This window comes from Hoplias malabaricus, chromosome 5 (assembly GCF_029633855.1).
Source record: "Hoplias malabaricus isolate fHopMal1 chromosome 5, fHopMal1.hap1, whole genome shotgun sequence".
NCBI classification, from domain to species: domain Eukaryota; kingdom Metazoa; phylum Chordata; class Actinopteri; order Characiformes; family Erythrinidae; genus Hoplias; species Hoplias malabaricus.
The window spans coordinates 23641457-23653709 of record NC_089804.1 but is presented as its reverse complement, the minus strand read 5'-3'; the positions used below and the strand labels follow the sequence as shown (position 1 = coordinate 23653709).

Genomic DNA, 12253 nt, shown 5'->3' with positions numbered 1-12253 from the left:
TTACCTCGCAGTTCAGAATTCTGGCGTATTACAGACTGAAATAATGCTGTTCAGGTTCTGATTTTTTATGCTATTTATTCAAGATATGGCTTTCATTGTTTTCCCTCAGCTCGGACTTGTCCTCCGAACCAGTTTTCCTGTGCGAGTGGCCGCTGTATCCCTGTGTCCTGGACCTGCGATCTGGACGATGACTGTGGGGATCGATCTGACGAACCTGTGTCCTGTGGTACAGTATCTCTTGCTCTTTCAGTTCATGCTTTTACTTAAAGGTTATTTATTCAGGCTTTTACTATAAACAAGGCAGCTACTACTAAAAGCTAGTTAGGTGTAATAAATGCTCAACTGTCAAAATGACAGTTACGAAGAGCTATGGAAGTAATTGGAAGATCTGAAAGATAAATAAATAATACTAATGCTGTTAATGCAAGAATGATGTTCAAAACAATAAATTTTAATGGAAAATGCACTGTGATTAAATTGATGTAATTTAATTTCTTTTTTTATATTATTACAATTTATAATTTCTGTTTGTAGCGTACCCCACCTGCTTCCCTCTCACTCAGTTCACCTGTAATAATGGACGATGCATCAACATTAACTGGCGCTGTGACAACGGTGAGCTCTAAGTGTATTATATTTGTCTCTCTCTTTGTGGTTTGTTCTTGTTTGTTGATATATTTGCATGCGTTTTCCTTCTGCAGTTCCTTGTCTTTCATCTTTGTAGTGTTTTGTGTGTTTTTATAATACACTAGGGCTGTCACAAATGATTGTAATTATGTATTTGAATAATATTACCATTAGTTTAATAACATGGACATTTTTGGGAGAAAAAATAAATCTAAATCGCTGAATTTCTTTGAATGTGTAAAAAAAAGTAGTCGATTTATTACATTATAGAAATAAATTATCATCCTGTATATGATTTGACCTTTAATCACTACAGATGTGTTCATTTTAATGGATTCACTTTTTAAATTAAAGGGCCCATAGCTTGCACTTATTCATTGATTTTGTTTTTTGTTTTGTTTTTTTTAAACATAATCCATTAAACTCCTTTATTTAAAAGAATAATGGGGAAATAAACGTTTTCCATGGTGTGGGCCCTTTAATTATATAATTGTGGCAGCCTGAGTGTACAGTAGCATTAGTGTTTAGTACGGAGTAGATTCTCTTAATATGTTTTTTGTTCATTTTTTCATTTGTCCCTTGTTCGTTATGTGACCTCATTTCCTTTCTTCTGTGCCATTTGCCCCATCCCCCTTGTCTCCTATTGGCTGTTGCAGAAAAGGATTGTTTGGACGGCTCTGATGAGTTGAATTGTCCGAACCCGACCGGTTAGTGCATAGAACAACATGCACCATAATAAAAATAATAATAATAATAATAATTAAAATAATAATATATGCAACTTCTAAGGGCAGGAAAAGTCAAGAGATCGCTACTAATTTCCAGTCAAAACACTGGAAGATATAAGATATAATATCAAAGGATTCCGAGACTGTGGGACCCATAACAGCCAAGTGAGAGCCTAGTTTTCATCCCCAGAACTGTCCTCAACAGATAAACCACACTAAATGCTTTCATCTTTGAGGGAAAGCAGAAAATAAAGCTCTACTCTCTCACTTCAGATCCATACACATCCACATTTGTTTGTTTCCATCCTTCTACTGTAAGAAGAAAACTAAATACTGTGGGTTTAAGGATGTGGAAGAAGCCTTTTCTCAAGGCTCAGAAGAAGAAGAGCCTTGAGAAAAAGATTTAGACACAGAGCAAGGACATTTGGTTTAAAACACAGATAAGTGAAGAGTCTGAGTTTGGGGAATACTTTGGTAGAGACGAGTGTGAAGTGCAACCAGCTTTGAAAACTGAACTTCCAAGCTGGAAAAATTGAAATCAAATGAATAACTGGCACTTAATGGCTGCTTTGGGTGGAAAATGAAATGGCCTCTGATTCACAGAGCTGTGACTTAGATGTGACTTAATATTTAATTTATTAGATTTAATGTAGAACAAAATGAATAAATGTTGAAACTCAGCATTATTTTCCAAATGTATAAGTCTCTAAGGGGGCTCTATAAATGATTTAAAATATTCCTCATTCAGTATTGTATTTTCAGCAAAATTATTTAGTGTTTAAACTTAAATTAGACTGGGATTCTAATGCAGTTTTCCTCATGGTGCATGGTGTGATCTATGCAGTTTCTGTGATTTCTGTATTTTCCATTTTTCCATTGTGTGTTTACTATGGGAGTCAGTTAATAGACACAGAAGCTGTGGTACTGTACATTAACTGTGCTGATATATAGCATGGATTTTAGATGAATTTATAATTCTTTTTAATTGATATGTGTATTTATTGTGTGTGTATATGTACTTATTGATACATAAGCATTATTGTAAACATGTCCAGACTGAAGAACAGTGTCTATGTATTAAGTTCCGTTCACTTTTGTGTGTACGTTTATTTATGGATGTATGTAACTATGTCGGAATGGGTGAACGGTGTTCCGTTTCAGATAACGACTGTGGAGATAACAGTGACGAAGCTGGCTGCAGTCACTCATGTTCCAATACGCAGTTTAAATGCAATAGTGGACGCTGTATTCCTGATTACTGGAAATGCGATGGAGACAATGACTGTGGAGACTACAGTGATGAAAACAACGCAAACTGCACCAATCATGGTAGGTCTCATCCACCAATCAGAGAGGGCCTCAGATACTCATCCACCAATGACTGTGAGCTTTAGATCATTATCCAAATATTAAAGTAAGCTTTAGGTCCTTATACACCAATCACAGTGACGTAAAGTCCTCACCTTCAAGCTCCAGTCAGAACCAAGGGGAATCAATGGCAAGAAGCTTGATCTTATAACTGAATGTAACTGCTGTACAATTTAAGGTGGAATGGACAGTTTTGTTAAGAAGCTAAGGTGAGTTTTAACCTCTCTCTGTAGCAACACGCCCCCCCGGCGGGTGTCACGCTGATGAGTTCCAGTGCCGTATGGATAGCCTGTGTATTCCCCTGAGATGGAGATGTGATGGAGACACTGACTGTATGGACCTCAGCGATGAGAAGAACTGTGAAGGAGTCACTCACATGTGTGACCCATCCGTCAAATTCGGCTGCAGAGACTCGGGTGAGTGTTTTTGATAAAACAGACATAAGTCAGCATCAGTTCAAAGCTGGTCTACGTTAGTTTCTTCTGTAGAATACAGTTGAGAAATGAAACTGAAAGCATCCTGATATTTTTGTACAGTTTCTAAGAAAAGTAGCCGTTGATTATAATAATTATAGTATATAATAAAATAAAAATAGTTTTCCAACATTTTCCCTTTAACCACTCCCTGTCCAGCACGGTGTATCAGTAAGGCCTGGGTGTGTGACGGCGATAGTGACTGTGAAGATAATTCTGATGAAGAGAATTGTGAAGCGCTGGTGTGTAAACTCTCGCACCACGTATGTGTGAACGACTCCACTGTGTGTCTGCCTGCTGAGAAACTCTGCGATGGAAAAGATGACTGCCCTGACGGATCTGACGAGAAACTCTGCGGTAAGAATGGAGAAAACTACGTTTGCCATGATGCTGTGGGTAGTTTTACACTACCTTAGAGAAGGAGTGAGTCATTCCTCCTGAGGGAAAAGTGCAGATGGTGCTGCAGGATATTTTTTCATTGTTCAGTTGGTTTCCTGTGTTATTCTCTCCTCTAATCCCTTGTTCTCCTTCTCTCCCTTTACCCTCAGATCTGTGTTCTCTGGAGAACGGTGGTTGTAGCCATAACTGTTCGGTGTTACCTGGCGAGGGCGTGGCCTGTTCCTGTCCCCTGGGGATGGAGCTTGGTACAGATAATAAAACCTGCCAAATCCAGGGCTTCTGCGCCAAGCACCTGAAGTGCAGCCAGCGCTGCCAGCAGGACAAACTCCACGTCAAGTGCTCCTGCTACGACGGCTGGGTCCTAGAGCCTGACATGGAGAGCTGCAGGAGCACAGGTACAGTCAGAATTACTCAGACACTATCAGTGTCAACCCTGAGCTGAGCAGGCAACAGACTGTTATTTTAGCAGATGTAGCAATTAGCATTTAGCGTTCTCCTCCAAGCGTGTTGAGCCCAAGTGATATGGAATTAGTGCCAGCTCTAAAGTACTGGAGCTGGAGGCTTAGGTTGGTGTTCATCCTTCACGCTGGTTAATGTTACATGATTTGGGGGAGTCCTAGGCTACTTTTACATTACAAGCCTAGTTTATCAAATCTGCTTTTTTTGCACATGCGTACAGGCAGAAAAGGTGCATGAAATCTGATCTGGATGTTGATATTCATGTTGTATGCTCACTTCAGCATGGTAATGTGAATGTAGCCCTAGTTATTAGGTGAAACTGGCAAGCGGTTTAATGATACGGTTCATAAATAAATGGCTGAAATGTTTATCCATCACATAAAGCACAAGCAATGGAGGGATGAGAGAATGAGAAGAATGAGGCATACAGAGATAGGCTAGTGTGGTTTTGGCATTGGACAGAGTATATTAACTGGAAGAGGTGGCTTGTCCCCTTTCTCAGGACGTGGTTAAACCCAACACATTGTCTCGTATAAAGAGGAAGCTGTGGCTTTTTGGTGAAGACACTGGGTTACCGTGGGTGTTAAGGAACGCAGTTCTGTGGTACACTTAAACTGATGGAATATAAATGACAGGAGACAGCGAGGAGGAGACTGTTTGTCTTCGCAGGAAGTTTAGTGGGTATCGTGGGAGGAAAACCCTACTTCAGCCAATCAGAGTGAAGTTTATATTAAACGATGGCACATGAAGGAAGGGAAAATCAGCTGAGTGTCAGATGCAGTGAAAAAACTCTTCAACCTCTCTTCTTTTCTACAGAAAATGTGATGCCTGCTCTTATGTGACATGTTTTGTTGGTTCTTTGGTTGCACATTAGTAAATAATAACTTACATGTTCTCTTCAGAATAAAAGCTCTGTGTGTATTTTAGCATATTTAGGTGTTAGCAATCTCTAATGACCAGTTAGTGTTCTCCTCCAAGCATGTTGAGCCTATGTGAACTGGCAGTTTTACAGATACATCTCCCTGTTCCCCTCCAGATCCTTTCAAGCCGTTCATCATCTTCTCAAACCGCCATGAGATCCGGAGGATCGACCTACACAGAGGAGAGTTCAGTGTTCTGGTTCCAGGTTTGAGGAACACCATTGCATTGGACTTCCACCTCAATGAGAGCGCCCTCTATTGGACTGATGTGGTGGAAGATAAGATCTACAGAGGAAAACTGTCTGAGAATGGAGGTCAGATCACTCTCTCACTGGAGAACAGCAGGATATATAGTTAGAATATAGAGTTATTAAATCATGCAGGTTTTCAAATTCTATGTTTTCACATAAGCAAAGTAGCACAAATTAATGGAAAACTTGAATAAAGCAATTAAATGCACACTTTTTAAGTGTGTGCATAAACAGCTCATTTTATTTTTAAACCTCAGGTTTATTTTGATTTCTTCCCACTACAATGGAATTAAACCTGAAGCATGTTACTTTTGGGTATTTTCCCTGTGGTGGAATTTGGTAAGTGCATGCAACATATGGAGGAGCTTATAATTTTAAACAAAAATGTGGTTTGGATATTCTGGTTTATTACATAATATATATATTGTGTGTGTGTGTGTATATAGCAAAAGAAAACTGAATATTTGCACCTACACAGAGCTATTGTTTTATATTCTCAGTACACAGAGCCCAGGGTCTCATGGGTAATGGAGTTCTCTTACTGTTCCAGATGGCCCCATTTTAAAGCATCTGGTTTTGGCCATGACTCAAAAGGCAAAATTAATCAATCACCGCTTTCAAACGCCTGCCCAAAAGCGATCATTCAGCTCCAAAAACACCTTCAGAGGGATAAAGCCATCAATCAGTGCTAATCTGCTGAGCGGGAAAAGCCCCTCATTACTGTCTGTGTGTGGATTTTGGGTGGAGTGGTGGTGGGGGGTTACTGTGTAAAGTCTCAAACCACCATTCATATTTTAAAGTGCATCATTTCCATTTAAAACCTCCATCACGCAGTCATTCATTTGCGTACTGGAATTTTATGGAGCGTGACACCCTCGTCCTTCTCCCACTTTTCCCTTCCCTCTCTCCTCCTCTTTCTATCTTCCATTCCTTCCTCTCTCTCCACCAGCGGCTCTGACGAGTTTTGATGTGGTGATTCAGTACGGTTTGGCGACACCGGAAGGGTTGGCGGTGGACTGGATTGCAGGGAACATTTACTGGGTGGAGAGTAACCTGGATCAGATTGAGGTGGCGAAGCTGGATGGGACCATGAGGACCACGCTGCTTGCTGGCGACGTGGAACACCCCCGTGCCATCGCCCTAGACCCCAGAGAAGGGTGAGGGCTGAGGGGAAAGGGTTTTCAATTAGTGTGATGACATGATTTAATAGCTTAAATGTGAAAAAATAAATTAATAAATAAATTATAATTTCTAATATCAGCTTAGAGAACAGAATCTACTTAAAGGAGCAATATGCCATTTTTTCATATTGCAAAACCATTGTTATACTGACACCTAGTGGTCTGGTTTCTAACATAAATAATAGAAATTTATGTTCTATACACTTTGGTCCATTTGCCATGTAGAATCCTATTCTGGACGGATTGGGACGCCAGTTTGCCGAGGATCGAGGCAGCATCCATGAGCGGCGAGGGACGGAGAACTATCCACAAAGAGACAGGAAACGGAGGTTGGCCGAATGGACTCACTGTGGACTACCTGGAACGCAGAATTCTGTGGATAGATGCCAGGTAAAATCATCAGAATTGCACTCAAGTGTCAAAAGTTCTGGCTCTTTCATGTGGAGATCTGGGATGTTCCAGTGAAGGATTAACCCCGTCACTTAGCACAACACAGTCCAACACTGAGGTCTGACAGAATTACATAGTGTTGTCCTCAGAGTGTGATAAACTAACTTAACTCAGTTAAACATTCTTGGAAAATGAACTGCCAGTAGGTCAACATAACAGAATTACACATTTAGTGTCCTCCTCCGAGCATGTTGAGTCGGGTGTGTTCTGAAGTGTGCTGAGCTCTGTCTGTCTCTCTCCCTCAGGTCGGACGCCATTTACTCAGCCAAGTACGACGGCTCGGGTCTGATCGAGGTTCTCCGGGGACATGAATACTTGTCGCACCCGTTTGCAGTCACCATGTATGGAGGGGAGGTGTACTGGACAGACTGGCGCACTAACACTCTGGCCAAGGCAAACAAGTGGACGGGAAATAACGTCACTGTTGTTCAGAGAACCAACACCCAGCCTTTTGACCTCCAGGTCTATCACCCCTCCAGACAGCCTCAGGGTGAGGGGGATTGTGGGTATTTAAGTGTGGGTGGATGGCCAGAAAGTGTGTGGATTTGTGTGTGTGTTTATATTTATTTATTCTAAATTATATTTATTATAACCGTTTTGTTGTGATCTCTCTCTCAAAATCTATCTCTTTCTCTCTTTCTCTCTCTCTCTCTCTCTCTCTCTCTCTCTCTCTCAGCTCCTAACCCCTGTGCTGAGAATGGAGGTCTGGGTCCTTGTTCTCATCTGTGTTTGATTAACTATAATCAGACTTTCTCTTGCGCTTGTCCCCATCTAATGCGACTGAGCTCTGACAACCACACCTGCTTCGGTGAGACGTTATTTATTTCTATTTCTACAAAACGTAGCTCCATAAACCTGCTTCAGTGAGAAATATTATTTTATCTTATTCCTCTTATTAATGCTTTGCTTACTTCTACTTGGAAGTATGTGTGTTGAAGTGTAGTGGCTACAGCGAGAGACCTTTTTTATATTTCTAACAGAATTAAAAACATTACGAGTCCCCCAAAACCTGCTTAAGTAAGAAACGTAATTTGATTAAATTTTATCTTGAACTACATGCTCCAGTGCGAATTCTTCACTTTTTCTCTAAAACAATCCCAACAAAGCGTGTGTCTAATAAACGTTGCTTATTTATACTTCCCACAGAGCTATGAACATTACAGTGACAACACTGACACACTCAGTTCTGAGAACCTGCTGTTGTAAGAAACAGGCTCTATTTATATGCTTATAAAAATACCTCCCAAAAACCTGCTGTGTGTATATTGAGACATAACTCCAGTGCATGTGCTGTGCTGCGGTTATATGTGATGGTGCTGGCAAAATTGCAGTCCCCCCTTCCTTTTAAAACAACACAGTGTGTTTAATTTTTTTATTTTACTGAAATCTGACACTGCGTGAAGTGGCACGTAAATCTGAGAAAACATGATTTCTATAAAAGTTGAAGGTCTGTAGCTTTAAGAATGCAGAGGCTTGCTTCGAATGCCTGAATGATCCAGAACAGTTGCTCTGAATACAGCTTTGTCTTTCCCTCCGTCTGCTCTTCATTAATTGAAAACAGAATTAAGGCCAAGTTTGTTTTTTCAAGTTTGTTTAAAAAAACGACGCCAGACGACCCGGGCAGCTTCGTCTCTCGCTGCTGCTCAGCCCTGCCTCTACTTTAGGGTCTTTTATCACTGCTGAAGTTTTGACTTGTTTAAAATTCCTCTGTTTTCTGAAGTAAGACAAAATAAAAGCGATAGCATCCTGTTTCTTGTTCATTGTTTACGTGAAATCATCGTATTCCTGCTTTTCGGCCTACAGCCACTGTGTGCACGTGTTCACGCTGAAGTTAAAAGGAGTCTCTCAAACTGGATCGATCCGACAATGAAGAGTTGCAGATTGCATTCCTCTTATTTGTCAGTGTCTCCTTTTTGTTTCAGATTTGGGATTCTCAGATTGTCTCAGATTTCATTATCTCAGATTGTCTCAGAAATTTTTTTTAACTAGTTTGAATAATCTCATCAAGTTCTTCAGTTAAACATGGACTGAGCTTCTCAGATTTGGGATTCTCAGATTATCTCAGGGATTTTTTTTTGTTTTGTTTTTCCATTGTATGTCAGATTACCTTTGTCTTTTCCCTGTTTTCCACAGAGTCCCGTCAGTTCCTCTTGTACGCCCGTCAGATTGAGATCAGAGGAGTGGATATTTATAATCCTTATTATAACTACATCATCTCCTTTACGGTTCCGGACATTGACAACGTGACGGTGGTGGATTATGATGCTTTGGAGCAGAGGATCTACTGGTCGGACGTACGGACACAGACCATAAAGAGAGCGTTCATCAATGGCACTGGCATTGAGACTGTGGTCTCTGCAGGTACAGGACACATTCATCACTGTCCAGTTCAGTCTGAGACTTTTGGATTTGGACTGTCCTATAGAAACACTGATTACCTTATGAGGTTAACACTTCCACACTTATCAGTCTGTTAAAGGAGCGATGAGTCATTTTCTCCAGTGATTCTTCTAAAGCAGGAATGTTTTTCTGTCTTTTTCTGCAGATTTGCCGAATGTAAATGGACTGGCTGTCGATTGGGTTTCTCGGAACCTGTTCTGGACGAGTTATGATGCCAATAAGAAACAGATAAATGTGGCCAGACTGGACGGTTCCTTTAAAAATGCAGTGATCCAGGGCTTGGACAAACCTCACTGTCTCGTGGTGCATCCAATACTGGGGTGAGCAAAAACCGAAGACAAAAATACAGTGTTCAGAACTCTCCAGACAGAAAGATTCATGGATTAAACACTTTAAAGAAACACGCTCTGGAACAGCTACACATGAGCCTCAGCTCACCATGCCCAGTGACACGTGAGGGCTAGAGGGGGTACACTTTAACCTGGAATAAATAAATATACACAGGGAGAATGAGCCATAGAGAGACAGAGAGAGAAACGAAGAGTGGGACATTGATAGCTAGATAAAGATGGACGAGTCTAGACGTATATGCATAACGAGACAGACAGTATGAAAGAGAGAGGTTGTTTTCTTCAGTAGCGCAACACCCCTTTTTCAGACTCCAGAAGGGATTGAAGGAATGTTTCCCCTCAGTGACTCAGGATAAATCCAGATGTTTGTGTGTGTGTGTAAAACAGACTTAAACACTGCCTTGTTTTTGAGTTTTTATTCAAGGACGTAATCAGTAAAGCACTTCAGTCTGGACCTTAAGTACACGTTTCATGGGAAATTAATGAGTAGTGGGTTAAACACACACAGACAAGAAGGATGTGATGTCAACAACACACACTCACGCAAAACAAACAGGACATTTGGCATGAATCAATATGATTTTTTTTTTCTTGTTGTTGAAAAAAAGGCACTTGAATGCGAGGAATATTTAATCAAATATTTACTTAATATCTTCTTGGAATATTTCAAAGATTAGGAAATAATAGTAATAGCAAATAATAGCAAAATAAAGACTCAACTTCTGATTATAATGTCTTACTTTCTCATAATATGAACTTCGAATCTCAAAGTAATGACTTACTGTCTTTACGTATTTACGTCTCATAACAATTACATATTTTCTTTTAGTTGAAAAATACCATAGTTACATCAGTTTCTATGATGTTTTATCTACAGAAAATAAGTAAATGTGTAGGTTTAGTTGGTCAGAGTGCAATATTTATGTATCATGTATGTAATCATGCCATTATTATGCAATGTCTCCATTTCATCTTTAAAAATTCAGCAAATAATCACCGATTGTGTTTTTAAATTTAATTAAAAAAATAAATAAATTGAACATTCGTTTGGCCATGGTGCACAAACTTTTGCACACAGCCTTGTGCTTCATTCTCCATTCATCAGTCCTCTTTGTTGCTAGGGGCAACCACAGAATGAAATGAAACCACTTGAGAGAAAAAGCGGCATGTGCTCAACCTTGAAATATGCATTGATCTTGTTTTACAGACTCGCCGTGTTCAACATGCCGTAAAAACTGAGCATTGATTAATAGAGACAGCGTTAGTTTCCACATTAATGCACAGTATTCTTTTAAATATTGCCAATGCCTGTTATCGATCAGCAGCTAACTGTCCTATATCAGCCTGTAGTCTGTGGAAAAATGGGCTATCGTTTCCTTTGGGAAGTGTAACGTTCTCTGTTTTTGTTCTGAGAATGTTACTGCGGCTCATTAAAGAATTAAATATGAACAATGCGACTAAAAGCAACACCTGAGCACTGCAAGTGCACGAAGACTTTATTTGTAATAACTAAGAGTTGTTGTTTCCGGTTTCTAGGAAGCTCTACTGGACAGATGGAGACAACATAAGTATGGCTAACATGGACGGCAGTAATCGCAGCGTTCTTTTCACCAATCAGAGGGGTCCAGTCGGTAAGTGGCTTGTGAAGAGATGTTCTAATCAGTGTTCACAGATTTGATTCAATTATTTTTAATAAATGATTGAGCTCCTTTCAGAGCAAATTGCACTTCTCACATGGTTAAATTCTCAAACGTGTCTTGTCTTTAATGCCCTACACTACCTCAAATCAACCAGAACAGAGGGCACCTGTGTGGCCCCTAATCTTAAGAGAAGCCTAAGCATAAACTAAAACGGGGTTCTCTGGAGGGATATAAAAAGGCCCCCTACAGCACTGGACTCTGCAGCTGAGGGACTGTGTTTTCTGCATTGATGGAGTTCCACTGTCACTAAAGTTTATGCAGCTGAATGACATTAAATAATCTTAGCGTAGTTTCGGTAGACTCCTTTTATTGCCGTGCCCCCTTGTGTTGTAGAGGCTCATTCCTCTGATTGCTGTCTCGGCACTGCAGGTCTGGCCATAGACTTTGATGAGAGCCGTTTGTATTGGGTGAGTTCTGGGAACGGAACGATTAGCCGCTGCAGATTGGATGGAACGGATCTGGAGGTTCTGGAGGGAGTGAAGGGCAAACTCAGCAAGGCCTCAGCTCTCGCAATAATGGGTAAGAAATAATGATAGCTATTGTATACAAATCAATTAAACTACATTGTGTTCCTTCAGGAGCTTTGATTAATGTATTCAAGCCAATAGAAAGTCTAATGTTGGCTCTAAAAAAATAAAAATGTTAAAGTGGCTATTGGTTCTGAAGCCTGTTGGGGTTCTTATGTTGGATGGGTTCTAGGTGATAAGCTGTGGTGGGCGGATCAGGGAACAGATCAGATTGGAACGTGTGATAAAAGCGACGGAGGAAACTGGAAAGTTCTGAGAAACAGCACCTCTCCTATGATGCACATGAAGATCTACAACGAGACTGTCCAAGCGGGTACGGCCCAGAGAGAGGTTCATCACACACTTCTGCAAAGCTGGATTTCTCTGTGGCAGAAGTTAATACGGCTTCGGTTCGGGACTAATATGTCAAAGCAGCCATTT

The 12253-nt window shown here is 40.5% G+C and overlaps 1 protein-coding gene across 2 annotated transcripts in view; it reads left to right on the top strand.

Moving 5' to 3' along the window:
• The window catches only part of LOC136696280 (low-density lipoprotein receptor-related protein 1-like), a 105376-nt gene that overhangs the window by 54917 nt on the left and 38206 nt on the right, over positions 1-12253 (top strand). For both annotated transcript variants that reach the window (XM_066670529.1, XM_066670528.1), the window contains exons 18-33: positions 110-226; positions 535-615; positions 2517-2684; positions 2957-3139; positions 3356-3553; positions 3745-3990; positions 5091-5288; positions 6175-6382; positions 6632-6796; positions 7102-7346; positions 7533-7664; positions 8990-9217; positions 9402-9576; positions 11143-11237; positions 11676-11825; positions 12006-12146. In XM_066670529.1, coding sequence (XP_066526626.1) covers positions 110-226; positions 535-615; positions 2517-2684; positions 2957-3139; positions 3356-3553; positions 3745-3990; positions 5091-5288; positions 6175-6382; positions 6632-6796; positions 7102-7346; positions 7533-7664; positions 8990-9217; positions 9402-9576; positions 11143-11237; positions 11676-11825; positions 12006-12146 — 2730 coding nt within the window. The remainder of the gene's footprint in view (positions 1-109; positions 227-534; positions 616-2516; positions 2685-2956; positions 3140-3355; positions 3554-3744; positions 3991-5090; positions 5289-6174; positions 6383-6631; positions 6797-7101; positions 7347-7532; positions 7665-8989; positions 9218-9401; positions 9577-11142; positions 11238-11675; positions 11826-12005; positions 12147-12253) is intronic.